Here is a 27,538-nt window from a genome sequence, read left to right on the forward strand (position 1 = left end):
TTTTTTTTTTTACCCTGTGTTAGTTCCCAGTAACCACACAGAGAAACAATATTTACTTAAAACTGCACCTCAAAGGGGTTGGGGATTTAGTTCAGTGGTAGAGCCCTTGCCTAGGAAGCGCAAGGCCCTGGGTTCGGTCCCCAGCTCAGAAAAAAAAAAACAAAAAAAAAAAAAAAAAGATACGAGAGATCAGCATTTGGATAGCACAAGGATAAACTTTACATAGTGCACAAAAACCTTATCCCTACAGCCTTTCTTTCCTCTGTCCTGCTCATAGCACCAGCCACAAGCCCACATCCAAACCCATTCCTGACACGATCTCACCAAGGCTTCCCAAGGCAAAGCCAGATTTGCTGGTGGGTTCCTGGTAGTCTCTGGCTACATGTTGTTAATGAATTGTAAGAAGTTCTCAGCAGGGCACAGTGGCCCATGGATGTAATTCCAGGTCATTTGGAAACTGGGGCAGGAGGATCACAGTTTCAAGGCCTAGGTAACTTAGCAAGGCCCCATCTCTAAATATTAAGAAATGCCTGAAAAAAAAAAAAAAAAGATCCATGGTAGAGTATCTGCCTAGAATGCACTTGGCTTCAATTCCTACCGACCACTAACAGGAAAAAAGGTGTCCCCACTTCTGCGGACAGTTCTTAGTCCAGCACAGTGCCCAAAACTGCTTAGCTGTCATTTGACTGTGGCTGTCTGACACCTATTTCTAGCTTGTGACCCCCAAGCTGATCTAAGAACAGGGTGCACACCTCTCTGCAAACTTGTCACTCTCCAGCTCGGCATGTGGCAACCGTGTCCTTCAGTACATTTGGCCAGGACCCTTGGAGGTAAGTACCCTCTATTTTTCTCTCTCTAGAACCTGCAGCCCCCATTTTGGCAAGTTTGAACAGCTCTGCTCTCCCAGTACACCTTGACTCTGGTTACCTCTTCCCCACTACACTGCTACCCCCTCAGATCCAAGCCTTCCCAGGAGAATGGTATCAATCACCTCCATATACACCTACCACCCCATGGGGGCTGCCTGAGTATTTCAGTGAGGTCTTACTTGGCCAACTAACCTCCCATCCTTCCTTTTGTCTTTCCCATCTCCCTTTCTCCAGGGAGGCTGGTCCATTCAGGCCCTGGATCTAGTCCCTGGCTCATAACCCCTCTTGGGTGTCAATTCCTTTCTCAGTTGTAAAGATGTCTCGGCACTTAAGAGAGTAGGGTAAGGTTCGTGATTCACCAAAGAATGACACCCCGACTCAAAGAGTACGTAAACGCAAAGAGTGTTTTATTCTGCAGAAGTCCAGCACGCTGGGGTCTCCCCATTACCACGATAGAGAGACAACCAAGTGAGCTTGCAAGTCAGATTTAAAACAGGTTAGGGGATTCCAGGGTAGGTGACCTTTATCTTAGTCCATCTGCAGGGACATTCCATTATGGGGGAGGGGGGCTGGGAGCTGGAAACTGTTACTGGGGAGGTCTGGAAACTTGCTATCCCATTGTCCTTGCTTCAGGCCAGGTGGCTGGGCAACTTCTGATGGCAGGGCAGTTTCTGACTAGCTGCCTGAAGCCTGGGTTTTTTTCTAGTAACTGACTTGCCTAGACTTACCCAGTTCTTAGGCCTAGTCTCCTAGACTGCCAATTTGAAGCCTGTCATGGAGTCAGCCTGTCTCATCAGTAGTGTGTGACATTCTCTGGGGAGATGTGAATAAAGCTCTCTTTCATCCCAGAAAAAGCATTGACGACATACTGAAGAAATGATTCCACTCAGGTCTAGTGTATGTTTATTGGGGTTACTTACAGGGGCAAGGAAGTTACTTATAACAACATGATACATGGCCAAAAAGCCCAGCTTCATGGTACTTGCGTTCTTGGAGCTCTCTGAAATAACTCACAGGCAGCTGTGCTAACCTGGAGAGTCTCCTCGGCTGAGTAATGGTTACTGCTCGCATAAGGTTGGGGGAAGGGCCTTATGACTCCTATAGGTTCCCGAAGTTTTTAGTTCCTGCGCTTTGTAAATTTTATTTACTTCTTGTGCCTTTTTTTTTCCCCCGGAGCTGAGGACCGAACCCAGGGCCTTGCGCTTGCTAGGCAAGCGCTCTACCACTGAGCTAAATCCCCAACCCCCTTTTTTTCTTACATTTACTTATGTGTATGAATATTTTTCCCACGTGCATGTAAGTATGTATGTCTCGGGTGTGCCTGTTGGTTCCCGTGGAACTGAGGTTCCAGATAGCTGTGAGCCACCATTAGGTGCTGAGAATCAAACCTGGGCCCTCTCCCAATCTACAGAATGAGACGACCCTGCCTCAAAACAGAAACAGTGAGATGCTTTTAGATAATGCATATTATGAAATATATAATATGGTGAGAGAGTTCCTGGCTGGCCCGTGCATGCCAAAGTGTCCCCTTGAGAAATTACGTCATGAAACAGATCTGGTATAAGGGGGGTTTATTTGGGGGAAGGGAGGGGAGTGAGGGCTGAAGGGGTAGAAGCAGATGAATAGATAGGCAGATGGATAGGAGCAGAGCCATGAGGGCGGAGAAAGCAGGGGACAGAGAAGGATAGAACGGGGGTGAGGGGGGTGGGGTCGGGAGAGACCGCTGGGACACATGGGAACAGAGAGAGAGCTGGAGTGGTGGGGCAGTCTTTTTTTTTTTTTTTTTTTTACCACATCCTTAAGAACCTGGTTGCACGATAAGCCATTGCTAGGTCCCTGGGAGGAGCCTAGTGGAATCCCCCGTAAGCTACTAAATTAAGCAGAAAGTCGAAAGGCCCCTTTCCTCAAGGATCTTTCCAAGAACCCTCTTGTGGTGGGTGTGGTCAATTCCTTGTCCGAAAGACCGCGAAGAAGAACCAGAGGGAGACACCAACATTCGGCTCAGAGGCCAGGCAGCGCTTTACAGCCCTGAAGAGAAAAAAAGCAGTCCAAATTCCGTACTCCGGAGCGCTAGGGCGGGGCATGCAAATGAACGCTCTACGGAACTCTGGGAGCTGAAAAATAAAAGCGCACCCAAAAGTTCTCGGCCTCATTGGAGCCCTCAGAGGGGCTTGCCCTGGTGTACAAGTGGTCAGTGGAGAGGGGAGGAGAGGAGGATCGGTGTCGGGCGCGAGTTTGTGGGCGCGCGAACGTCGGTGACCGTGAGTTAAAGGTGTGCGCGCTGGTGAGTGTCGCGGGCGCGTGTGGCTGGTCAGGTATCGCTTCTCGGCCTTTTGGCTAAGATCAAGTGTAGTATCTGTTCTTATCAGTTTAATATCTGATACGTCCTCTATCCGAGGACAATATATTAAATGGATTTTTGGAACTAGGAGTTGGAATAGGAGCTTGCTCCGTCCACTCCACGCATCGACCTGGTATTGCAGTACCTCCAGGAACGGTGCACCCCCTCGGGGGAATAACGAACGGTTTAAAGTTAGAAACTTCCCTTAGTTTGCCGTTTTATACTGACTCTTCGGACAGGGACAGGTTATTTACTTTGGAGGTTCATAAGGTTACTTATAGCCAGGAAGAGTTGAGTACCCAGTAATTCTAAGTGATAATAGCTTTTAAGTTCATTCTAGATGTGAGAGCGAGCCAGTTTCGAAGCTATGCCACGAGAACACTGAGTGTGTGCAGATTTACGTACTTATTTTTGTGAAGCTTTGCCGCTGTCACGGGAACGCTCTGAGCTTGTGCAGACTTAATTTGTGCGGTAGAAAAATTTAAAAACCTGCTTTATGGGAAGTCGTGGTGGTTTGGCTCCGCCCTTTACTTGCTTGGTCCGGCCCCCTGTTCCTAGGATTTAAATTTCGCGGTAGTTGCTTGCGCAGGCGCAGTGGTTTTAGCATGGCGGAGTTAATCTCTTTCGTAGTTCCCACCCAGAGCGACAAAGTTTTGTTGGTGTGGGAGTTGAGCGCTGGTCCTCCAGCGGAGGCCTTAAGTGTGAGGGTCCGCGCGGAGGGAGAGGGGGCAGGGATAACCGGGGCACAGGAGCCGCGGGCCCGCGTGGGGGGAGGGGCGCAGAGGACGGGGAGCCAGCGGGGCACCCTTAGCCACCGGCGCATGTCTGGTCCTAAGAGAAAGCCCTGCGTTGAAGGGAGGAGTGCTCCCAGTGGAGAAGGGCGGTATTTGGGTTTGACGTGGGGCAGGGGGATCAGCGCTCACTCGTGGGCCTCCCACAGCATTCTCTGTTCACAGTGTTCTCCCAGTTTGGCCTTCTGTATTCAGTCCGAGTCTTCCCGAACGCTGCAGTGGCCGGTCCTGGTTTCTACGCCATCGTCAAGTTTTACTCCTCGAGGGACGCGCAGAGAGCCCAAAAGGCATGCGACGGAAAGCCCCTTTTTCAGACATCACCAGTGAAGGTGTGTGCAAATGCAGGGTTCAGAATAAAGTTCCAGGTTCTGCAGTGAGTAAGCTAGAGTTTATGTGACTCCCTGGTTCACACAGTGCTTCCAGATGCGTTTTCACTGAGTCTCTGGCCCTAGGCACTCCTAGGTGAAGAAACTCCAACTGGGATGGTTAGGTGATAAAAGATTCATCATGAGAATAACTGTGGCCAAACCCAAGTGTTCCAATGAAATCCCAAGTCATATTTGACTTTACATTTGAGAAATATTCATAGGCGTTTTCTATTTTATTTGGATTTAAAATGTGTGCGTTCGACAAACTGCCAGTTTTAACAGAAAATGGATGCCTTATTGTCATCATTATAAAACTGAACTTCCTTCAGGCCCCAGAGGTGGAGAAAGCACCTTTTAATACATTGTAGCCTTCATTCCATATTAACATCAAACCCTGGGGCCTCAGGACATCATCTCACTGTTTCTCAATTCCACCACCTGCCCTTTCCATTTCTGATTGGCTGCTTTTGAAATGCCTACTTGCTGCCTTTCTCCTCCATCGAACTTTGAGTGAAGCTGAGAACTCCAGTCAGTAATGACCCCAAGTGTACTATCTCTACCTCCATACACGATTCAAGACCTTTTTCCTTTTTTTTCTTTTAAAGATTTGTTTATTATATAAAATTTGTACACTGTAGCTGTCTTCCCACACCAGAAGAAGGCATCGGATCTCATTACAGATGGTTGTAAGCCACCATGTGGGTGCTGGGAATTGAACTCAGGACTTCCGGAAGAGCAGCCAGTTCTCTTAACCACTGAGCCATCCATCTCTCCAGCCTGACCTTGAACTTCTTCTTCTTCTTTTTTTTTTTTTTTCCTTTTCTTTTTTTTCGGAGCTGGGGACCGAACCCAGGGCTAAATCTACCACTGAGCTAAATCCCCAACCCCAGACCTTGAACTTCTGATCTTCCTGCTTCCACCTGACTGCTGGGACAACAGTTCCCACGCCCTGCTTATCCTGTCTTGGGATTGAATTTAAATTTTCATGTATGCTACACAAGTCCTTTACCAATTGTTCTGCTTCTTTTTTTCTCTGTCTGGACTGCAGGTTCGTCTTGGCACCAGACATAAGGCACTGCAACATCAGGCTTTTGCCTTGAATAGCTCACGGTGCCAGGAACTGGCAAATTACTACTTTGGCTTCAATGGATGGTCAAAAAGGATCGTCAAGGTAAACCTTGAACGTTTTGACTAACCACACTCTCCCTTGCACACTATAATCCTAGACTTCAGGGAGGATTGAACAGGGCTGTCAGGAAGACACGTCAGGGGCCAACTGTGGTGTGGATAAGATGTGTTAGCCCTGGGGGCTGAGAGATGGCTCAGTGGTTAAGAGCACTGACTGCTCTTCCAGAGGTCCTGAGTTCAATTCCCAGCAACCACATGGTGGCTCACAGCCATCTGTAATGAGATCTGATGCCCTCTTCTGGTGTCTGAAGACAGCTACAGTGTACTCACAGACATAAAATAGATAGATAGATAGATAGATAGATAGATAGATAGATAGATAGATAGATAGATAGATGTGTTAGCCCTGCTCCAGCCTTGAGAGTTAGGAATACTCATCCCAGTTCACTGGCGGATGGAGTCCGTTGTTTCTCCAGTGTTTGTGTGTTTACTAAGACATGGCTGCCTGAAGTAGCATTCCTTTACAAATCTGACTTGCTTTCGAAGCTATTGGATGCTCCGGCTGTTAGCAGGTGTTTGGGGTTAGTTTTTTCTTTCTCCATTGAATTCTCAGGCAGGCCGGGGCTGGCCAGGGCTGGGTAGTGGAGAGCATGGTTCTCACAGATAAGGTAATCCTAGGACTTGACTCCAACCCCTCCCAGCTGCAGGAGCTCTCTGGATTGGAGGATGCAGCTCTCGCTGTGCCCATGCAGAAGCGGAACCCCCAGTTCTTCTGTGCTGTAGAGGTGGTGCTGCCGGCCTATGGGTGCAGGAGTCCTGGAGTTGGCATCTCTGAGGAGCCTCTGCCTCAGCTGGAGGAAGGTCTGTCCTTGGCTCAGGGAGGGCATCAGGAGTGGATATGTCACCTGTCTATCGGTCCTTCTGTCTTTTCTTCCTTCTCTTCACTCTTCGTCAGCTAATAGCCTGGCCTTTCCGTGACTAAGCTACTGAAGTCTTAGGCAGAATTGCTATGTCTTGTAATAGAGACTTTCACCTTAAGCGTACGCCTGACAAACTCTTTACATTCATAACAGAACTGCTCTCCTGCCTAGAGGCTTAGGGAAGGCTGGAAATCCTGTGTCTCTAGTGTTTGGTCAAGGACCTGCTTATCTCAGCAAAACCCTACTCTAGGATGGGAGAAATGGCTCAGTATGTAAGCCCGTACTTTGGTTATAAAGCACCTGAATGCCATCCAGCACTCAGTTCAGGCGGCTGAAACACCTGTCTGCAGATGCAGTCGGCGCTGACGCCTCCCATGTGTGCACTGAGGAGCAGACACACAGACTCCTCATTTATCGTTATCTAAACAGTGCCATAAACGTTTGTATAGGCAGACGCTCAATCCTTTGTCTGCTAATGGAATGCCTTGAGCAGATGGGAGGGCCATTGGGAAAAGGTATTCCAGTTCATGTTGAGGTTATTTTTTCCCTAGACTCCACGGTCCTTAGCAGGGGGAGTCCAAGTGTGAGGCAAGGGTGTCAGTGGCGGGGTGGAGTAGGCGCCGGAGGCTGCTGAATTGATAATGCCACTGTGGGTTCATTACCCGACCCTGTTCCCCATCCAGCCGTGTTCCATCACTAACCTTGCTCGGTATGATTCCAGCCCCGAGCCACGGCAGGCTGTCCCCAGGGGGCAATAGCTTCTGCCTGTCAATTTGAAATTGGCAGTGAGATGAGACTTGTACCCGTTGTTCCTCCCTCGAATCCCATGGTTACTATAGCAGGAACTTAGGCCCTATAAAAATAATGGGCCCGGTTATGCTGGACCTACAGCAGGGCCTTGCAGCCAGCTCCTGGCGCCCTGCATTCTGTTAGCTTCTCAAATAACTGTCTACAGATGACCCACAAGCGTGCTTCCATCTAAAACAGAGGTCAGTTGTTATCCCTGTAAATATTTACTTACCTTTTAAAAGATTTATTTATTTCACGTTTGTGAGTACTCTCTAGCTGTCTTCAGACACACCAGAAGAGGGCACCAGATCCCATTACAGATGGTTGTGAGCCACCATGTGGTTGCTGGGATTTGAACTCAGGACCTCAGGAAGAGCAGCCAGTGCTCTTAACCACTGAGCCATCTCTCCAGCCCCTTTACTTATTTTTTTTTTAACTTTTATTGGTTCTCTATAAATTTCACATCTTTAACCCTAATTCCACCCATCTCATACCTGTCCTCCACCCTTGCAATCTCTCCTCCAACAGAGGGAAAAAACGCCTCATAGTGGAAGATGTAGGGTGTCACAGTGTGTCCCACGGTACACCCTTTAGTCCACTCTTCTTTGCTTGCAAATGCTCATTGCAACGAGTCATTGGTCTGGTTTGAGGCCGCTGGCTTCTGCTATACCATCAGTGCTGAACCTCACTGGGACTCCTTGCGGACACCCTGTTATGCAGTGTCATGGAGATCGTGCAGCCTTGGATCTGTAAGACAGGCTCCTTCAAGTGCTCCAGCAGTTGATAGATGAGGTAGCTGTTGAAATGGGCCAACTCAAAGCCTCGGATTTGGGCCCGAGAGGTATCTGAGTTGGTCAGCCCGACAGCTCTTCTGCACCCACATCACTGGTGTGGCCAGCAAGGGGCAAAGTCAGCCAGCTCTGCTCTCCTGCTCTTGGTGCTGGCTCATCCTCACCCGTGCCAGCCATCGGGGTCAGCTCTACTGTGCTGCCAAGGCAAGGTATGGGGCCCCGCTCTTCTGAGCGAGAGGAGCGGGTGAGGGGCTGGGTCAGCTCTTCCACCATCATGACCCCAAGCCAGCTCTCCTACTTGCCATAGGTAGCAAGGGGTGAGGGTGGGAGAAAGCATCTCTCCTTTGCCCACACAGACAGGTTGAGGGGCCAGCTCTCCTATGCTCACACCTTCAGAGCCAGCTCCCCCACAAGCCCATCAGAAGGGTCAGCTCTAACATGCTGCCCGGGTGAGGTGTGGGACCTTATAGTTACTAGTTTTTATTTTGTGTGTATGGTATATTTGTGTGGAGGATATGTAAAAGTGTGTGCGTGTGTGTGTGTGTGTGCGCGCATGTGCACGCGCCAGCCAAGAAGCCAGAAGAGGGTATTGGGTATCTCCCTCTATTACTGTTTATTCACTTCAGGCAGGGTCTCTCCCTGAAGCTGAACCTTGCCTCCTTTTGGCCAACTAGAAGATAACAGCCCCACAGCCTCAGCCTGACTGGCGGCTGGGGCTGCTGACAGGGATGCTCACGCTGTTGTGCAGGCACTGTATCCCAATGCTTCCGCAGCAGACCCTGAGCCCCTCCTCAGCCCCCAGTCAGGTATCTGCAATCTCTCTGTTTGATTGGACCAGGGCAGCCATCGTTTCTTACGAAGAGGAAGACAGGGCAGAAGCTCGCCTTCCAGGCGGCTTTATCAGACGCCTTCCAGAAGCTGACCATCGTGGTTCTAGGTGAGTGTTCCTGAGTGTCCTTTGTGCTTGGGGCTCAGTGAGCAGAAAGTTATTTTAAAATATTAATCGGGTTGGGGATTTAGCTCAGTGGTAGAGCGCTTTGCCTAGGAAGCGCATAAGGCCCTGGGTCGGGTCCCCAGCTCAAAAAAAAAAAAGAAAAAAAAAAAAAAAAAATATTAATCGTGGGGCTGGAGAGATGGCTCAGCAGTTAAGAGCACTGTGCTGCTCTTCCAGAGGACTCTAGTTCAATTCCCGGCACCCACAGGGTGGCTCACAATTGGTGGTAACTTCCGTACCAGGGGATCTGATGCCCTCTTCTGGCCTCTACAAGCACTGCATAGACAGACATGTAGGTAAAACCACCTGTACACATAAAAAAAAAAAAAAAAAATTAAAAAAAAAAAGGGGGGCTGGAGAGATGGCTCAGTGGTTAAGAGCACTGGCTGCTCTTCCAGAGGTCCTGAGTTCAATTCCCAGCAACCACATGGTGGCTCACAACCATCTGTAATGGAATTTGACTCCCTCTTCTGGTGTGCACGAAGATAGACATTCATATATATTAAATAAACAAGTAAATATTTTAAAAATATTAATTCTGCCAGCCGGTGGTAGTGCATGCCTTTAAGCTTAGCACTGGGGAAGCAGAGGCAGGTGGATCACTGAGATCAATTCCAGCCAGGTATTCAGAGCGAGTTCCAGGATAGCCAGGGCTACACAAAGACACCCTATTTTAAAGAAAAAGAAAAAAAGAGAAGGGGACGGGGAGGAAAAGAAAGAAAGGAAGGAAGGAAGGAAGGAAGGAAGGAAGGAAAACTGTTTTCCTCTTTCTTCTAATCTGGTGCTCATTCCTGGTTTGAATTCACTTTTCCTACCACTGACCCCTTGGTCTTCAGCCATTTGAACATTTTTTGAAATATCCAATTTCTTGTTATCACCTTAATCCTGCCTCTAAGATACCAAAATTATCTGGACTAAACATATTTGCTGTTTCATACTTTTCTCTGAGGCAGGGCCCTGTAGCTTACTATGTAGACCAAGCTACCCTCGAACTCACAGAGACACTCCTGCCTGTGTCTCCTGGGTGCACCACCATGTCTGACCCTGCTCATGTACTCAATAATAACTGCAGTGTGGGCTGTGACATTTCTAGAACTATCTCCTCTTTAGGTTTTAGAAACAGCGGTCATTGGGTGTGACTGTTGGACATGGGAAGTCTGAGAATGTGAACAACTTTGAGTTTCTCCTCTTTCTCTCAGAAAGTGGCCGGATCGCGGTGGAGTACAGACCCACGGAAGAGGATCTCGATGCCAGAAGTGAAGAAGAACTGCAGAATTTAATCCAGGTACGTGGTGACCAATGCCTGGGTTTCCATAGCTGAGATAGCCTAGGCCAAAGCAGCCAGCAGGATCTGGAAGACTGCACTGTGTAGCATTCTTAAGGAACTTCAGATTTGGGCTGGAGAGATGCCTCAGTGGTTTAAGAGCACTGACTGCTCTTCCCGAGTCCTGAGTTCAATTCCCAGCAACCACATGGTGGCTCACAACCATCTATCAGGACCTCATGCCCTCCTCTGGCATGTGTGTGTACTTGCAGCAGACCATTCATACATTAAATAACATCAAAAAGAAAAAGAAGAAAAGGAAATACAGACTTGGAAGTGTTTTGAAGTACAGACCATTTGGGGAGCTTTTCCTGAACTCCTGGCCCTGGCCTCTGTCCCCTTGTTTGGAGTTTGGAGAGAGCTGAAGTTCTGAGAGTGTGGATATGACTTCGGCCCCGAGATGGGTGGGAGGTTCCTGAAGCCTTAGTGAAGGCTGCCTGCACAGAGAGCTTTCTAGAACTTCCTCAAAGGATCCTGAGAATACAAGGAACTGGGCAGTAGTTCTCTGATGTCCTAGGATCAGAGAAGCTATCTCTTTCTGATACAGTGTATTATCTAAACCCTGCATCCTCCCTTCTCTCCAGAAGGCAATTTTGCCAAAGACCTTCCTATAAATCAGTTATATGAAAGATTTTCTTTAAAAAAAAAACAAACCCATTTATTTATTTTATGTATGTGAGTACACTGTCACTGTCTTCAGACGCACCATAAGAGGGCATCGGATCCCATTACAGATGGTTGTGAGTCACCATGTGGTTGCTAGGAATTGAACTCAGGACCTCTGGAAGAGCAGCCAGTGCTCTTAACCACTGAACCACCTCTCCAGCCCATGAAAGGCTTTAATCAGAGAGTAAGTTGCCAAAGCCATTTCAAGAAAACAGTCACTATTTATTACATAGAAGATACCTTGAAAAGGTGGGGCCAAGATATGTACTGTGTCATAGGAATGTCGCTTGGGGATTTTTTGATTACTTAACACACCCCAGAGGTTTGAATTGGTTTAGTTTGGAAAGATAAGAGTGGTCACCGTCTCAAAAAGTAAAGTTCATCCCCAGAAAAGCAGTGTTTTAGTTCAGCCTAAACAGAGGTCCTGGGTAAATGCTTCTGGGCTTCTTGCCTGAAGGAATTCAGCTGAGATACATTGTAAACAGAAGCTTGTTCAGGGTAGCACCACTCCGGAGAGGTTAGAGCAGGCTGCACTACAGTGAGGCTAGTAGGCCTTGGGCTGTGCTGTCCACTTTTCTTTTGTCTAGCACCCCTCTGTGCACATGCCTGCGTGCGTGCATGTGTGTGTGTGTGTATGTATGTGTTGAACATGTGGAGTCATTTTCCCCTGTAGCTTTTTTACTTGGATTCCTCTGGCTGCACCTGCCTGTCTTGTGTGGGAAGCTCCTTTACCCACTGACACTGATGGCCGGCCATATGCTATGGATTTTTGACAGGTTTTGTGAATCTTTGTGAGGTGGGCAGTAGAGCCATGCTAGTAAGGTTTTCTACTAATTATGGCCGATAGCATCTCCATTTCAGGATATTTTTGTTTGTTTGCTTGTTTTTGTTTGTTATGTATTTTTCTGAGACGGAGTCTCACTATGTAGCTATGACTGTCCTGGAATTCACTATGCAGACCACGTTAGAGATCCCTCTGCCTCTGCTCCTGGTGCCGGGGTAAAAGGCCCAACCGTGTTGTGTGTTTTTCGAGGCAGGGTCTTAAGTAGCTTAGGCTGGCCTTGAACTTTGGTTCCCATGCTCTCCCCTTCAGAAGCGGCTTACAGCTATGTACTGCCAAACAGGGTTTAGTGCCTCATGCACACTGGGTGGTAGTTGGGATGAGAACGGCCCCCACAGGCTATATTTACCCGCTTAGTCCCCTAACCCGTAAGGAGAAAGAGTGTTACTCGGGCTGGACTTGGAGCTACAAAAGCCTACAGCAGCCCCAGTGTCTCATTCTGCCTGCCTGTGTGTGCATCAGGGGTAGCCCTTGGCTACTTCTCTAGTGCCACGCCTGCCTTGTGCGCCACCGAGGTCCCTGTCATGATGATGAATTAGCTCTCTAAAACTGTAAGCAGCCCCGGTTAAAGGCCTATTTTTCTAAGAGCTACTGTGGTGTCTCTTCACAGCAGTAGGACAGTGACTAAGAAAGGCACACACACTACCTAGTATTTTCCATACTTTCAAGAAGTCCTGGGCTGGAGAGATGGCTCAGCGGTTAAGAGCACCTGACTGCTCTTCCAGAGGTCCTGAGTTCAAATCCCAGCAACCACATGGTGGCGCACAACCATCTGTAAAGAGATCCAATGCCCTCTTCTGGTGTGTCTGAAGACAGCTACAGTGTACTTATATATAATAAATGAATAAATCTAAAAAAAAAAAAAAAAAAAAAAAAGAAGAAGTCCCTTTTTGCCCTGTGTGGTGGAGCATACCTTCAGTTTCAATACTCGGGAGGCAGAGGCAGGAGGATCTCTGTGAGTTTGAGGCCAGTCTAGTCTACAGAACGAGTCCCAAACCAGCCAGGACTACATAGTGAGACTCTGTCTTTGAAACAAGTCCAGCTTGGGGCTGGAGAGATGGCTCAGTGGTTAAGAGCATTGACTGCTTTTCCAGAGGACTCGGGTTCAATGGGTTCAATTCCCAGCACCCACATGGCTGCTCACCCCTATTTGTAACTCCAGTTCCAGGGCTGCCTACCCCCTCACACAGACATACATACAGGCAAACACCAGTGGACATAAGGTAAGTTATATGTAATTAAAAACAGATACAAGTCCAGCTCTCTGAATATGAGAGAAACCAAGTCAGCTGTAGATTCACGAAGGGACTATTCGATTAAGTCCCATTTTCAAATCACCACCATGTGTCCAATCATGTCAGGACACTGGGATGTGTGCACAGGAGTGGAGATGTTCTAGGAAGCCAGAGGCATCCAATCCATTGAAGCTAGAGTTACAGGTGGGTCCTGGGAACTGAACTCAGATCCTCTGGAAGGACAGACAGTACCTGCTCCTGACTGCTGAGCCATCTCTACAGCCCCAAGATGAAGGAAGGCTTTCTTTTCCCCTGCAAATCACAATACAGATTATAAAATCGGTTCTGAAGGAGGTCAGCTAGTTAGCTTCTCCGTGCCAGTGTGTGAGCAGAATCTCTTGTGAGGCGGTCGCTGTGCCTCTGAGTGAAGGTGGGGTGTGGGTGTTTCCCCAGTTCACAGCTGCGACTGAGGAAACTCATGCCTGATGGCGAGGGGCTAGCGGGACAGCGACACTGGAGCAACCGCAGCCTATGTTGCCATCCTGATTGGCCTTAATCTTGCAGGTGGGCTGCTTTCCCTCCAGTCAGTCCAGCCAAAGGGAAGAAGAATGTCTCTCGGACTTCAGCCTGGAGGAGGAAGACCTGAAGCTGTGTGGACTGCACTAGCCGCTCTGACTGTGCCGGGACCTGCCATTTGACTCTGACAGACGTTATCCATTTCCAGTCAGTGGGTTGCTGGCATCCCTGAAGACCCAAGTGTGAGGCCTGGATCTTGCTGGGCTATGTAGGAGGACGCCTTGGGAGAGGTCTAACGGAGGCTTGAGCCCTGTCACTTCGGGGGGAAAAGGTTCCCCATACAGAAAGGAGCTCTGTCCCACATAATAAAGGCTGCCTAACAACGGTGTCTTATAAATAGTGTGTGGTCTGGGTCCCTGACTTCAGGGAACTTCAGGAAGGTTTACAGTCTACTAGTGGGACTGTAATCCACTTTGTCCTGTGAGCCCCAAGGAGAAGGTGGATTTCCCTAAGGAGAAACAGCACCTGGCTGTGTTTTATGTTATTCAGTGTGTGTGTGCGAACGCTCGCGTATACATACACAACACACACATGTACACGTGTCAATCAGAGTTGGTTTTTGACTTTGACTGCCCCACTCTTTTGAGTATCTAGGGTCCACTCCTCTCTCCTAGGTGTTCGCCCCGTCTAAGGAGTTCATGACGGTTTGCTTTTAATCCTGGATACCAGTTCCTCTGGGGAGCTGCACCCTGAATCGGGTCAGTTGGCTGTTCCACCTCAGAATGTGCCCCATAACTGACTCAGCTCCCGAGGGTCCCAAAGGTGGTTCCAGTGCTGGAGGGCCGTCAAAATATGGCTCTGCCCTCCTCTTCTCCACTCCAAGGATCCGACTGTTGGTCTAGATCGGCTGAGAAAACCAGCCATGTAAAACACTTGCCCCCCCCCCCCCGGTCTAGGTAGCTAACCAGAGTTCAGGAGAAGCAAAGGTGGTTGTTTCGTCTGGTATCTGAAGGATCTAGCTTAGCACTGATAACTGCTGAGGTTGAACTCTAAACCAGTGGACTCAAGGTGAGTATCAACAGTGCCACTTGTGGCCTGGAGAGCTGGCTTAGTGGTTAAAGAGCACTCGTTCTTTCAGAGGACCCAGGTTCGATTCTCAGCACCCACATGGAGGCTCCCCACTTCCGTGCGTGGTGGCAAACAGACATACATGCAGGCAAAGCACTTCTATCCATAAAATAGAATAAATCTTTAAAAAACCCAAACAACAAAAATCACTGCTGTTCAAAAATGTGTTTTATGTGTGAGGATGTCCATGGAGCCAGAAGTCGGCATCAGGGGCCTGAGCTGGATTTACAAACAGTTGTGAGCCAGCTGACCTGAGGGGACCCCAACTCTGGTTGTCTAACATGGCAGCAAGTGCTTCTAACTGCTGAGCTTTCTTTCCAGACCCGCACCCCCCTCCCCCACCCCAGCTCCCTTCCCGGCAAACACACATGTTTTAGGAAACCATTCTCTTGTAGCCTTCTTCCCAACAAGCTCTGTTGTTTATGCAAGGTCATAGGTCCTAAGGACAACTGCTGTTTCTGATTCTGTAAACAAAAGCTTGTTTTTCCTCAGGACGACCTTTGTGTTCTTTGTCTTTATAAACCCCTGCCGGCTGTTTGTGGAGCCACATTTCGGAGACCTGGCACCAATATACGAATAAAAACCTCTCTATTAAATTTATTCATGGTTCAGACTGGTGAATCTCTGAACTAGACCCATAACAGCCAAAGCTGGTCTCAAATTCTTTCTTTCTTCCCGTTTTAGAAATAGAAACAAAGATGGTTATTATAAGGGTAAAGGCTCTGGAGACTGGGAAAAGAGCCTGGCATCAAGCTCACCAGATCTAGGCTGGCTTGAAGGAGTCCTGCCTCCTCTGGAAGGTTTGCAGGACCACTCTGATTGGGTCTCACCCACTAGACGTCCCTGGTCCCCACGAGACCCCTCCATCGCCTGCTGACATACTCTCCACTAGAAATGGTTGATTTTTTTTTCTTTTTTTCAGAGCTGGGGACCGAACCCAGGGCCTTGGGCTTGCTAGGCAAGGGCTCTACCACTGAGCTAAATCCCCAACCCCTGAGATAGCTTTTTCTTTAAAGACTTTTATTTCATGTTGCTACACTGTAGCTGTTTTGAGACACAACAGAAGAGAACTTCAGATCCCATTACAGATGGTTGTGAGCCACCATGTGGTTGCTGGGAATTGAACTCAGGTTCTTTGGAAGAGCAGTCAGTGCTCTTAACCACTGAGCCATCTCTCCAGCCCGAGAGATGGCTTTTCCTTTGGGTAGCCCTGGCTGTCTTGGAATAAGCTCTGTAGACCAGTCTGGTCTTAAACTCAAGAGAGATCCTCTTGCTTCTTCTTCCTGAATGTTGAAATGAAAGGCATGTGCCATCAGGGCCCTACCTAAATCATGGTAATTTTAAAATGCATTGATGAGTATAGCAGAGAGGCAGATAGATTGAGATAGGATGATCTGTTTAATGGGCCAAAAAAAAAAAAAAAAAAAAAAAAAAAAAAGGACACAGACAGCGACTTGCTGTAACCACACGAGGAAGTTTTAATTTAGAGCAAAATGAAAGAGAGCTCAGGCCAGCAGAGACTTATACACCACACAGGGGTAGAGGGAGTTCGACCCTGACCTCTTTTTACAGAGCTTTTAAAGGAAAAAACCACAAACCAGGGGGAACAAGGGGGGTAGGAGGAAATTCCAAAACTATAATCTGCCCATATGCTAAAATCATATATTAATCATGTACCACACACACATGACATTGTGATTAGGGATTGGGGACATTCACACGGCCAGTAGAAAATAGAATAATTATGGCTATTCAAAAGAAACCTTTCATGTAAAACAAACCATTGTATAGCAAGGGAGGGTGAAAGTTCAAGGCCCACTTTTTCTTTCTGGGTAGCTGGACCCACTTCTCCTTTTGGTATTAATTTTTAATTTTATGCTTCTACATTCCCCACTTTTTTTTTTTTATTATCTCTAACCTTAGAGCGATTGTTTATCTCATTGTAACTCTTGGTACTGTTGTCTTGGGACAGGAATGTCTCACTCTTTTTTATAATGGCCCCTATCTTGATAAGAACCCAGACAAACATGACTGAATTTCCCTCTAGGTCTCAGCTCTCAGCCCCAACAGGTATACCTGGTGAGGGCTGAGAATTGACAGCTGTCAGGGTGGTCAGCAGCACCAAATAGTCCTTTCCAGCGAGGTGTCAAGTGTCTGGGCTCAGTGTGGCTGTAGTCTCGAACCTAGGGGTCTCTCCGGGGGGCATAGGCTGCTGTTGAGCAGATTTCTTTCTGTATCACCTGTGAGGTCTTTTTTAGGCACACAAATCATTATTACTATGGCACTATATGACATGGGCAACATCATCTAATACAGTCAGGGGCTGAGGCCCCCATATAAGATCTCAAAGGGGTAAGGCTAAATCTGGAAGGGGCTGAAGAGAGCAAGAGGGAAGGAGTGTCATCCTGCGCCAGTCTCCATGGTCAATCTGGTCAGGGTCCTTTTTAGAGTTCTCCCCTGTCCTGAACTTTGAGGTCATCGACCTCTAAAATATTTCCCTGGCAGGGCACACCAGATTACCTTTAAATAGGGGGAAGAAGTACTTCTTGATGATTAGAGGCCTCGTTTGGTGAGGAAAGCTTTCTATCTATTCCTGAAAAAGTATCTACAAGCACTAGGGAGATATTTGTGATTATATTTTTTTCTGGTTTTATCTCAGTGAAGTTGTTTGCTTATTAAGCATTTATTTATTGACATATCTTATATTTTTTTACTGTCTCTCTGGCTAAAATCTAAAGTCTATTATATATATCTTAACTAACTAAGTGTGTCCATATCTGTATTTGGCAAAGTGATTCTCTGGTAAAAGCTTTCCCCAAAAGTGTGTCATTGTCTTTTTTATCTTTTAAGCAATTTGGGCCTTTTCTAAGTGAGGCCATCCCTTAGTCCAATCCCAGTTTTCAGTGGCTTCTTGTAGGCCTGTTTGTACAGCCATTTTTACTTTAAACCTGTTTTCCTGGGCAATGAAGTACTCACAGTTGTTGGCTTCACCAGGGGAGATGGTAAAGGCATCTGTAGTGCTGATGTGCTGGGGCGTAGGTTCAGCCATCCCAGATGACATCATTTTGTCCACTCATGACAGCACCCACTTATCTCTGACCTTCAATAGAAAAACTGTTCCCGTCTGTCAAGGTCCTCGGCCTTTCAGCAGCGGTCAATTAAAGGTCTTTTCTCCACCCATTCATGACCAGGTTCAGTCCATGGCAGCTGACCAGTGGTCTCATCTTTTTGAACTCTATTCAAAGGCAAACATCAGCCACTCTATCACAGTTTTAAGTCCTGGAAATTAGTTGCCCGGCTGGCAGGAACGGTCTCTAAGCCATTCATCCCAGCATCAGGTTCTGGTTGAGACAGGTCTTCCACCACAGTCTGTAGATATGTATATGGCCTCACCCAGCCATTTCAAATAGATGAGCAAAGGGATAAGGGGCGTCGGGGATGTTATGAACTAGTGGGTTTGCCCACGCCAAGGTCCACTGTTCTTCGGCAGTCCATAAGTATTGTTCGTTGCAGTAGCCCTTGTACTCAAGGTCTTTGGATATTGGCCCACTAAAGCATAGGAGCACAGAGCATTGGGTCCCTGTATCCACACTTTCCTTCTATCTCTGTACATAGCCAGCACTCTGGGACCAAGAAAGCCTCTAGTGGCCCCTCTTGTTTTTCTTGGCAGTCCCTGACCCAGTGTCCTTTTTCTTTAAATTGTGTTACACTGGATCTTTAGCCAATAATGTATTCTGTTGTCGTGTACCATCTTCTTAGGTTCTCTAACTACTGTGGCAGTATATGTTCTTTTCTCATCTTTTATCTCTTTAGCCCTCTAACTTTTTCTTTTTTAACATTTTTTTTATACTTTCCTTATCTTGGCCAGATTGGTGGGGCACTTTTCAACCCCTCAGAGACCACCCTTGAGCCTGGGTGACCTGGAGCACTCCTACCTTCAGGCGCCTGAAGACAGCAGGTTTCTCGTGGTAAAGGAGTCCTGTAACAGTTACTAACAAGCATCTCAAGAGAATCTTGAGAATAGAAGAGGGCAAACAGCATTTAGTCACACAGCTAAACCAGGAGGCCTTTTAAATAAGCACAAGCTTTGTCTATGAAACGGAAAGGTGAGCAGAGAGGCAGCAGATCTGTTTCGACTATCTGTCTAGACTTAGATTTTTCCCTCACGGAGTATCAGCTCCGTGGGCTTTGTCCTCAAGAGAACCAGCCTCCAAATGACACTAAGGCCAAAAGGATGGAAGATGGTTAGAACCTGGTTGCTAGAATAAGCGGCTGACAAAAGAATCGTAACTGTTCACCTGGGGCCAGGATCTCAAGTAGCAGCCCTTTTATCAAACTGTCTCACTGGGTTTAAAGGCCCATGGAAAAGAAAAAACATAATCTTTGGACAAGGCAGGCCCTTAAAGAACTTCTCTAAATGAGCGCTCTCCTTCTGTGAGCAAATGTCAAAAATTCTTTTCCTGTTCTTGTCTTTCTCATGGTCCTCTCTCACCTCGCTCTCAGCCTTTTTAGATAGTTCTTTCTGTAACATTTTTAACACAGCCTGTCCCTTTTTTATAGCCTGTTGACAGCATTTCTGATCTTTTAGGCAGCTACGCACTAAGTGTCATACCGGCTGAAACTCTGCTTTTAAGATTCTTTACTCCCAAGCAAAATTTAAATCTTTCCCAGTTCTTCACAGCTGGCTGCGAGCACAAGCACAGATAAAACACTATGTTTTTGTTTTGTATTTTTTCTTTCTTTTTTTTTTTTAGAGCTGGGGACCAAACCCAGGGCTTTGCGCCTGTTAGGCAAGAGCTCTACCATTGAGCTAAATCCCCAACCCCCACAGGTGCTGGTATTAAAAATTAACTTTGGCTATCAACCAACACACCGCCACTAGAGCAGGGTCCACAAGATTAAGTTTCTTACTCACTAAGCATTAAGGAGACCAAGTAAAACTCTTCGACGAACAAAGCAAACAGTTTCATGATTTCAAACACAGTTGTCGGTCCATGATTTTAAACACAGTCGTCAGTCTAAATTCAAACTTTTAAACGAAAGTCAAAAAGACACTAGACACCAACACGCCCAGTCGTCTGTCCCATGTCGACCTCGGACAACACACACCACCCACGAACACAAACAAAAAAGACAACAGAAAAAACAAAACCACGGCCGACCTCGTGGTCGACCTGCACTGAAACTGACGGCAGTCCCTGGTCTAACAAATCGGTCAAGGAAAGTCTCCTCTGGACCTACCAGAAGGGGTTCACCAGGCGTCCCTGGTCCTCCCCGTGTCCTCCTGGGACGCCTCCCAGGGCGTAACAGACGGTGGACACCTGATCTTATCCACCCCGCTCTCCTCCCTGAGTGCGGTCTCACTGAGCGTGAAAGCGATCGCACCAGATTCCCAGACAGGACACAGACACAGCGCTGAGACAAACAGAGAATCTTACCTCCAAGTGGGTCTAGGACCCTGGGTAAGATCCCGGATGAGCCCCCCATAAATGTTGGACCCCAAAAGGAGACCCTCATCAAGTCTCGGAGGAACGCTGCAGTAGTGGACACAGACACCACTTGCTGTAACCTTAACGAGGAAGTTTTAATTGTGAGCAAATGAAACGAGAGCTCAGATAGCATGGGGTCGAGACTCATACACCACACAGGAGTAGAGGAGTTGACCCTGACCTGACTTTTTACAGAGCTTTTAAAGGAAAAACCACAAACCAGGGGGAAAAAGGGGGTAGGAGGAAATTCCAAACTATAATCTGCCCATACAGCTAAATCATATATTAATCATGTACCACACACACCCAAAGCATTGTGACATTGTGATTAGGATTGGGACATTCTACACGGCCAGTAGAACATTGTGGCGAAAGCTATGGGCCATTATGGCTATTCAAAGAAACCTTTCATGTAAAACTGTTTGGGAACCATTGTATAGCAAGGAGGTGAAAAGTTCAGGTTCTCACAGGCCCCACTTTTTCTTTCTGGGTAGCTGGACCCTTACTTCTCCTTTTGGTATTAATTTTTAATTTTATACTTCTACACTTCTAAGACGTTCTTATTTATTCTCACGCTCAAAGTGTTAGTTCAGATACCGCGTGAGGCACGAGATGGCTGCCTCCAGAAGGCTAAAACTCGCCCAAGATAAAGTCATTAGCCTCTGAACCTACAAAATTCCCGCCTCTCCACAGTACTGAAAATATTCAGTGTTTATCACTGACAGACTCCATCGGCAGTTACGTTCACAGCCAGACACAGCTTCCTTTTGGGAATTTTTTTTTTTTTTTGGTTCTTTTTTTTTCGGAGCTGGGGATCGAACCCAGGGCCTTGCGCTTCCTAGGCAAGCGCTCTACCACTGAGCTAAATCCCCAACCCCGGGAATTTTCATTCACAAGGTCCCATCTTGGACTTTTCATAAAATAGGTAAATGCTTTATAACTTCTCTAAAAGTTTAAATTAAGGCTGGGGAGATGGCTCACTGATTAAGAGCACTGGCTCAATTCCAGAGAACACTGGCTCAATTCCCAACATTCACATGGCAGCTCACAACTGTCTGTAACTCCACTTCTAGGGGACCTGACACACACACACACACACACACACACACACACACACACACACACACACACACACACACATGCCAGTGCACCTAAGAATTTTCTTTTAATTAAAAAAAAAAAAAAGTTTAGGGGCTGGAGAGATGGCTCAGTGGTTAAGAGCACCTGACTGCTCTTCCAGAGGTCCTGAGTTCAATTCCCAGCAACCACATGGTGGCTCTCAACCATCTGTAATGAGATCCGATGCCCTCTTCTGGTGTGTCTGAAGACAGCTACAGTGTATATATAATAAATGACTAACTCTTTAAAAAAAATCTTAAAAAAAGTTTATAGTTACAGTGCTTAAAGAGAATCATAAAGCAAAATTGGACTTCCAAATGGTAAAGACTGTTAAGGGTTGGTTTTGTGCTGGGTAGGGGTGAGACACACCTTTAGTCCCAGCACTCAAGAGACAGAGGCAGGTGGACCTCTGAGTTTGAGGCTAGCCTGGTCTACACAGCTGCTTTCAGGACAGCCAGGGCTGCACAAAGAAGCCCTGTCTTAAACAAAACTAAAAAGGACCACCAGGATACCTGTGAAACATGTTTGCAAAACAGACTGCATGTAACTTTGTTCTTTGCCTTTATAAACCCATGTGGCTGTGTGCTATATTTGGGAATCTGGAGTCCCTGGTGTAGTCCTGCTGCCAGTTTCTGAGTAAAAGTTTCTTCACTATTAAAATATACTCATGGTCAGTCAGACTGGTGAATCTCTGAACTACAAAAGACCCAAAAAAGACTGAGCTGAATATCCCAGTTTCGTATTCAGTCCCACCCCCATTCCCCAGTCCTGTAAACCTGAACTCCAGCTTAATATGTCCTGAAAACTTACTGTGCTGCCCAGACTGGCCCTAAAATTCACAATTTTTCTGCCTCCATCTCCCAAGTGCTGGGATTGCACAAGTACTCCGCTGTTCAGAACAGTTCCCTTCCAGATTAAAACTTGAATCTTGCAGGAAGCTCCTTAAGCAGGAAGGTAAACAACTCAAAATAGCTTCAGGAAGTTCCTGAAACTAATCAGCTTCACTAGGCTCCTCCCTGAAAGAGTAAACAAAAGCTGAGCTACAGGGGTTGGGGATTTAGCTCAGTGGTAGAGCGCTTGCCTAGCAAGCACAAGGCCCTGGGTTGGGTCCTCAGCTCCGGAAAAAAAAAAAAAAAGGAAAAAAAAAAAAAAAAGCTGAGCTACAAAGAAAACTCTTAGAAAACTAGGAAGACTCTCAAACCAGAAGAGCTGCGTAGAGGAGATTTAGTCCGACTGAGGCATCTGAAAAGGACTCTCTCTAACCTGTTGAGCTGCCTGCAGGCTGTGCAGTGTGCTCCAGGTTCTCAGCTTTGTGAGCTGTCACCTATGCTGGGGTGGTCCATGAAAATGAAGCTATCTTTGAGTCATTTCTTCTCCTGTAAGTAACCCCAGTAAAACTCATGGTTTACTAGGTTGGTCTTTGGCGGTGTCTGTCTGTACTTTGGTCTGTTGTGAGTTCCCTACCTGGCATGAGAGGACCTGTGTGTTGCTTTTCCTCAGGATAAGCTTTGTCCCGGAGCAACCACCACATCTAGTTCTCCCTAATACCGTGGTTCTCAACCTATGGGTTGTGACATCTTACAGGTAGAGTAACCCTTTCCCAGGGGTTACCTAGACCATCCTGCTTATTATCAGGGTCCTAGCAGAGTTGTTTATGTTATGATTCATAACAGTAGCAAAATTTCAATTGTAAAGTAGCAACAAGAATAACTTTATGGTTGGGGGTGAGTACAACACGAAGAGCTGTATTAAAGAGTTGCAACATTAGGGAAGTTGGGGACCACCACTACCCTAATATGTAATTAAGCCTTTCTGCACGTTTGGGCTCATTTCCTGTTTAACATAAATTCTGTCTCTAACTTCCCCACCGTCCCTTTTGTCATCTCTGTCCCAGCTCATGTTCTACTGTTATGTCTTACATAGGTGTTTATTTGTGTATCTATGTGAAGTATCTGTGGGAGTGGCTTCATTCTCCTAGTGTAACTTCTGTTGCAAACAGCTAAGTTATTATGGTTGAAAGCAGTTGCACTGTAGATGCAAAGAATTTTCTTCATCTGTTCCTGGTTTGGAACACTGAGGATAGATCCATAACCTAGCTGTTGTGCATGGGCTTCGAGAAACGCTAACGTTGGGCTGGAGAGATGGCTCAGCAGGAAAGGGTACTGACTCCTCTTTCAGAGGTCCTGAGTTCAATTCCCAGCAACCACATGGTGGCTCACAACCATCTGTAATGGGATCTGATGCCCTCTTCTGGTGTGTCTGAAGACAGCTACAGTGTACTTATGTATAATGAGTAAATCTTTTTTTTCCTAAAATTTATTTATTTTATGTACAGTATGTATGTCAGTGTCTCTGAAGTGTTGACCTGGAGTCCTTTGGGTAAATACCAGTATAGCTGGTCTATGTGGAAGAGCTATTATTAGCTTGAATAAACCTCAGTACTGATTCCATTGTGGCTAGATTCCAGCTTCACTGTATAAGAACCACCTTCTGTCTGTCTTCTCGCCAGCATGTGCTGGTTTGTAAGTTTTTTATTTCATCTTTTTATTTTGAGTCTGTGTGAATACCTGGATAGGCCAGAACTCGCTATGGAGACCTGTCTCTGCCTCCTGAGTGGTTTGAGCCAGTTTGCCCAGCTTGGTCCTATTCAAAAAAGAAGCTTTGTTTATTATGACTGTGTATGTCTGTGCATGGTGGCTGAAGGTGAGCACTCTTATGTGGAGAATGAAAGCCAAGGGAAAGTCGGTGGGATACGTTAATTCCCTTTTTTTTTCTTTTTTTTTTTTCGGAGCTGGGGACCGAACCCAGGGCCTTGCGTTTGCTAGGCAAGCGCTCTACCACTGAGCTAAATCCCCAACTGTTGGGCCCTACCTTGGTGTTTCCCTCCCCCCTCGCTGAGCCTTTTTAGCCTGTTATTAAAGAAATTGTTTACGCCCTTGCGAGCTGCTCTTAGCCCCTGATTTGGGGCTGGGATTCTCCATGGCACCCTTCCTCCCCACCGAGCCTTCCTGCTTGTTGTTATTAAAGAAGTTGTTTATGCCCTTGATTGGGCCGGAACTTTTACCACACAGACCTTTCCTGTTTTCCTGGTTGGGCCGGATTTTCACCTTCCTGGTTGGGCGGGATAATCACCTCACAAACCTTTCCTGTTTTCCTGGTTGGGGATTTTCACCTGGTATATAAGGAGATCTCAGTAAAGCCTTGCGGACACTCGCTGAAAACCGATGACCTGTGTACTTGATTTATTTCAATCCCGCAGACCTACGCCCGATACTCACACACTGTCGGTGCAGGCGCCGACTCCCAACCCCCGTTAATTCCCTTTACACGGGAAAGTGAACATCTGTTCCAGCTGGAAACCCAAAGCCTGCCTTATAGGGTGTGCCTTTTCCTTTATGGTAGCAATAGCGTTTTACTGCAGAACACAGGCAGGCCTAGACCCCAAGACGGTAGAGTGTAGTTAACAGGTGTGTGCCACTATGCTCAGCCTTAAGTATTTGTTTGTTTGGGTTTTTAAATTTTATTTTATTTATATAAGTACACTGTAGCTGTCTTCAGACACACCAGAAGATGGATGACATCAGATTCCATTACAGATAGTTGTGCACCACCATGTGGTTGCTGGGAGTTGGACTCAGGACCTCTGGAGAAGCAGTCAGTCAGTGTTCTTAACAACTGAGCCATCTCTCCAGCCCAGGTTTGTGGTTTTTGTTTGTTTTTTGAGGTAGTCTCATGAGGTAGCCCTAGTCTGGCCTAGAGCTAAGAATACAAGTATGTGGATTACTCTGGCTTTGAACTACTTATAAGTTTCACCTGCTTCTGCCTCCTTTTTTTTTCTTTTCTTTTTTTCGGAGCTGGGGACTGAACCCAGGTCCTTGTGCTTGCTAGGCAAGTGCTCTACCACCAAGCTAAATCCCCAACACCTGCCTCTGCCTCCTTAATACTGGCTTTTATAGGCTTGAGCCAGCCCCTCTGCCCAGAGAGATTATTCTGTTTGGTTTTTAAATTTTTTTTTTTTTTGTTTTTTTTTTTTTTTTTTTTTTTTTTTTCGGAGCTGGGGACTGAACCCAGGGCCTTGCGCCTCCTAGGCAAGCGTAACTAAAACCCTTGCTGAGTTCTAGGAGTCATTTAACCCCTTTTCTTTTTTTTTTTTTTTTTTTTGGAGCTGGGGGACCGAACCCAGGGCCTTGCGCACTAGGCAAGCACTCTACCACTGAGCTAAATCCCCAACCCACTGAGCTAAATCCCCAACCCTTAAATTTTCTTAAAGATTTATTTATTATGTAAGTACACTGTAGCTGTCTTCATGCACACTAGAAGAGGGCATCAGATCTCATTACAGATGGTTGTGAGCCACCATGTATTTGCTGGGAATTGAACTCAGGACCTCTGGAAGAGTAGCCAGTGCTCTTACCTCTGAGCCATCGCTCCAGCCCCATTTTTTTATTTTATTTTATTTTTTTCCCGGGAGCTGAGGAACGAACCCAGGGCCTTGTGCTTGCTAGGCAAGCGCTCTACCACTGAGCTAAAACCCCAACCCCCCAGCCCCATTTTTTTAATCTTTATTTCGATTTTTTGTTTTGTTTTGTTTTCGAAACAGGGTTTTCCCATGTATCCTTGGCTCTTCAGAAACTCGCTTTGTTGACTAGATTGGGCTGGAACTCAAGAGTTCCTCCTCCAAGGGTGTGCCTGCTTTTGCCTCCCCCGTGGTGCGATTGAAGAGATGCCCCACTAAGGCCCGGTTTACTCGGCTTTTGGGTCAGGCTGAGGCAGGAGGATCACCGGGAATCGCACGTCAGTCAGCCTGGGCTTCCTGGGCGAGCGACTCCCAGGTGAAAACCGGAGAAACGAGGAGAAGAAAGAACTCAGGGGAAGGTCCGGGGGAGGACAAAAATCCCAGAGCATTTAATAGTTCTAGCAAAGGAGCTGCAATTCCAGAGGGCCCATCTCCCAAGGCTCGGTCCGCCTCTTCCCCGGGGCCTCGCCTCCTTCCTGGATCTCATCTCAGGAGAGACGCGAGGCCACTAGATGAAAGAGGGTGGTGGTGGTGGTGGTGTGTGGCGGGTGTTGTCAGTTCTGTGTCTGAAAGACTGTGAAGAAGAACGGAGCGGAACCGCGGGCCTCGGTCGGGCCAGCCTGGTTCTGGCCAGGCGGAGCAGCAGAGAGTCGGAAGGCGCGCTGGGCGGGGCATGCAGATGAGGAGACGGCCAGGGCTCCCGCGGAACTCTGGGAACGAAAAGCGCAACAAAAACTTCTCGGCCCCCTGGATCCCTCAGGGTCTCCCTGGTGTAGAGATGGTCAGTGGAGAGGGGAGGAGAGGAGGCTCGGTGTCGGGCGCGTGTCTGCGGGCGCGCGAACGTCGGTGACCGTGAGTTAAAGGTGTGCGCGCTGGTGAGTGTCGCGGGCGCGTGTGGCTGGTCGGGTATCGCTTCTCGGCCTTTTGGCTAAGATCAAGTGTAGTATCTGTTCTTATCAGTTTAATATCTGATACGTCCTCTATCCGAGGACAATATATTAAATGGATTTTTGGAACTAGGAGTTGGAATAGGAGCTTGCTCCGTCCACTCCACGCATCGACCTGGTATTGCAGTACCTCCAGGAACGGTGCACCCCCTCGGGGGACTTACACTGCTTGTCTGAAGAATAGACTCTCTTGGGTGACTGACTTCTCTTGTCATCTTTGCCCTTTAACTTTTCTACTTCAGGCAGTTCTGCTACACCTGTAATTCCGGGTTCTTCTATACAGCTCTTAGGGGCTTTTCTCCTAAGCTTCACATATATATGTACTTTAAGTTGTTTAGACCTTACGTAAGTTAGGACTTTGACCTTCATATGGTAAAGGGTCCCCACTCTGGTCAAGTTTTAAGAGCTTGGTACAAGTCTTTGTATGTTGTCCCAACTTTAAAGTTGTTTTTTGTAAAACAGATTTTTGTTTGGCAATCAAAGCTCTTGCACGCAGATTCTCTTGTATAAGTTTTTGTTGGCAAGTTTTAATATTTTTGTATTTTCTCTTAGGTGATGTCTGTCTTCCAGAAGTGTTTTCACGAGCCTGGACTTTGTTTGAAAGGCCTGCTCCAGCACTGTCTGCCTCATTTCTTGAGTTCTTTGTCTTTAACCCTCTGTAATAAACATTGTTCTCTCATTCTGCTTAACTGAACCTTTTCTTTTATGATAACAGCTATTTTTTTTTGGTTCTTTTTTTTCCGGAGCTGGGGACTGAACCCAGGGC

General features: G+C 47.0%; 1 protein-coding gene and 2 non-coding genes across 3 annotated transcripts; all 3 read left to right on the forward strand.

The window, feature by feature from the left end:
• Positions 1 to 3,186: 3,186 nt before the first annotated feature.
• LOC116910746 lies at positions 3,187 to 3,377 on the forward strand. The gene has a single exon (XR_004389259.1). It is a non-coding gene; the product is annotated as a U2 spliceosomal RNA (small nuclear RNA).
• A 312-nt stretch (positions 3,378 to 3,689) lies between these two features.
• On the forward strand, positions 3,690 to 13,961 carry Rdm1 (RAD52 motif containing 1). Its single transcript, XM_032913773.1, has 7 exons — positions 3,690 to 3,911; positions 4,151 to 4,330; positions 5,418 to 5,540; positions 6,199 to 6,358; positions 8,836 to 8,934; positions 10,191 to 10,276; positions 13,622 to 13,961. Exons 1-7 carry the CDS (start codon positions 3,816 to 3,818, stop codon positions 13,721 to 13,723), a joined length of 846 nt encoding a protein of 281 aa, XP_032769664.1. The 5' UTR covers positions 3,690 to 3,815; the 3' UTR covers positions 13,724 to 13,961.
• Positions 13,962 to 26,733: 12,772 nt separating this feature from the next.
• On the forward strand, positions 26,734 to 26,924 carry LOC116910747. Its single transcript, XR_004389260.1, has one exon. It is a non-coding gene; the product is annotated as a U2 spliceosomal RNA (small nuclear RNA).
• Positions 26,925 to 27,538: the final 614 nt, after the last annotated feature.

Source organism: Rattus rattus, chromosome 9, assembly GCF_011064425.1.
Source record: "Rattus rattus isolate New Zealand chromosome 9, Rrattus_CSIRO_v1, whole genome shotgun sequence".
NCBI classification, from domain to species: domain Eukaryota; kingdom Metazoa; phylum Chordata; class Mammalia; order Rodentia; family Muridae; genus Rattus; species Rattus rattus.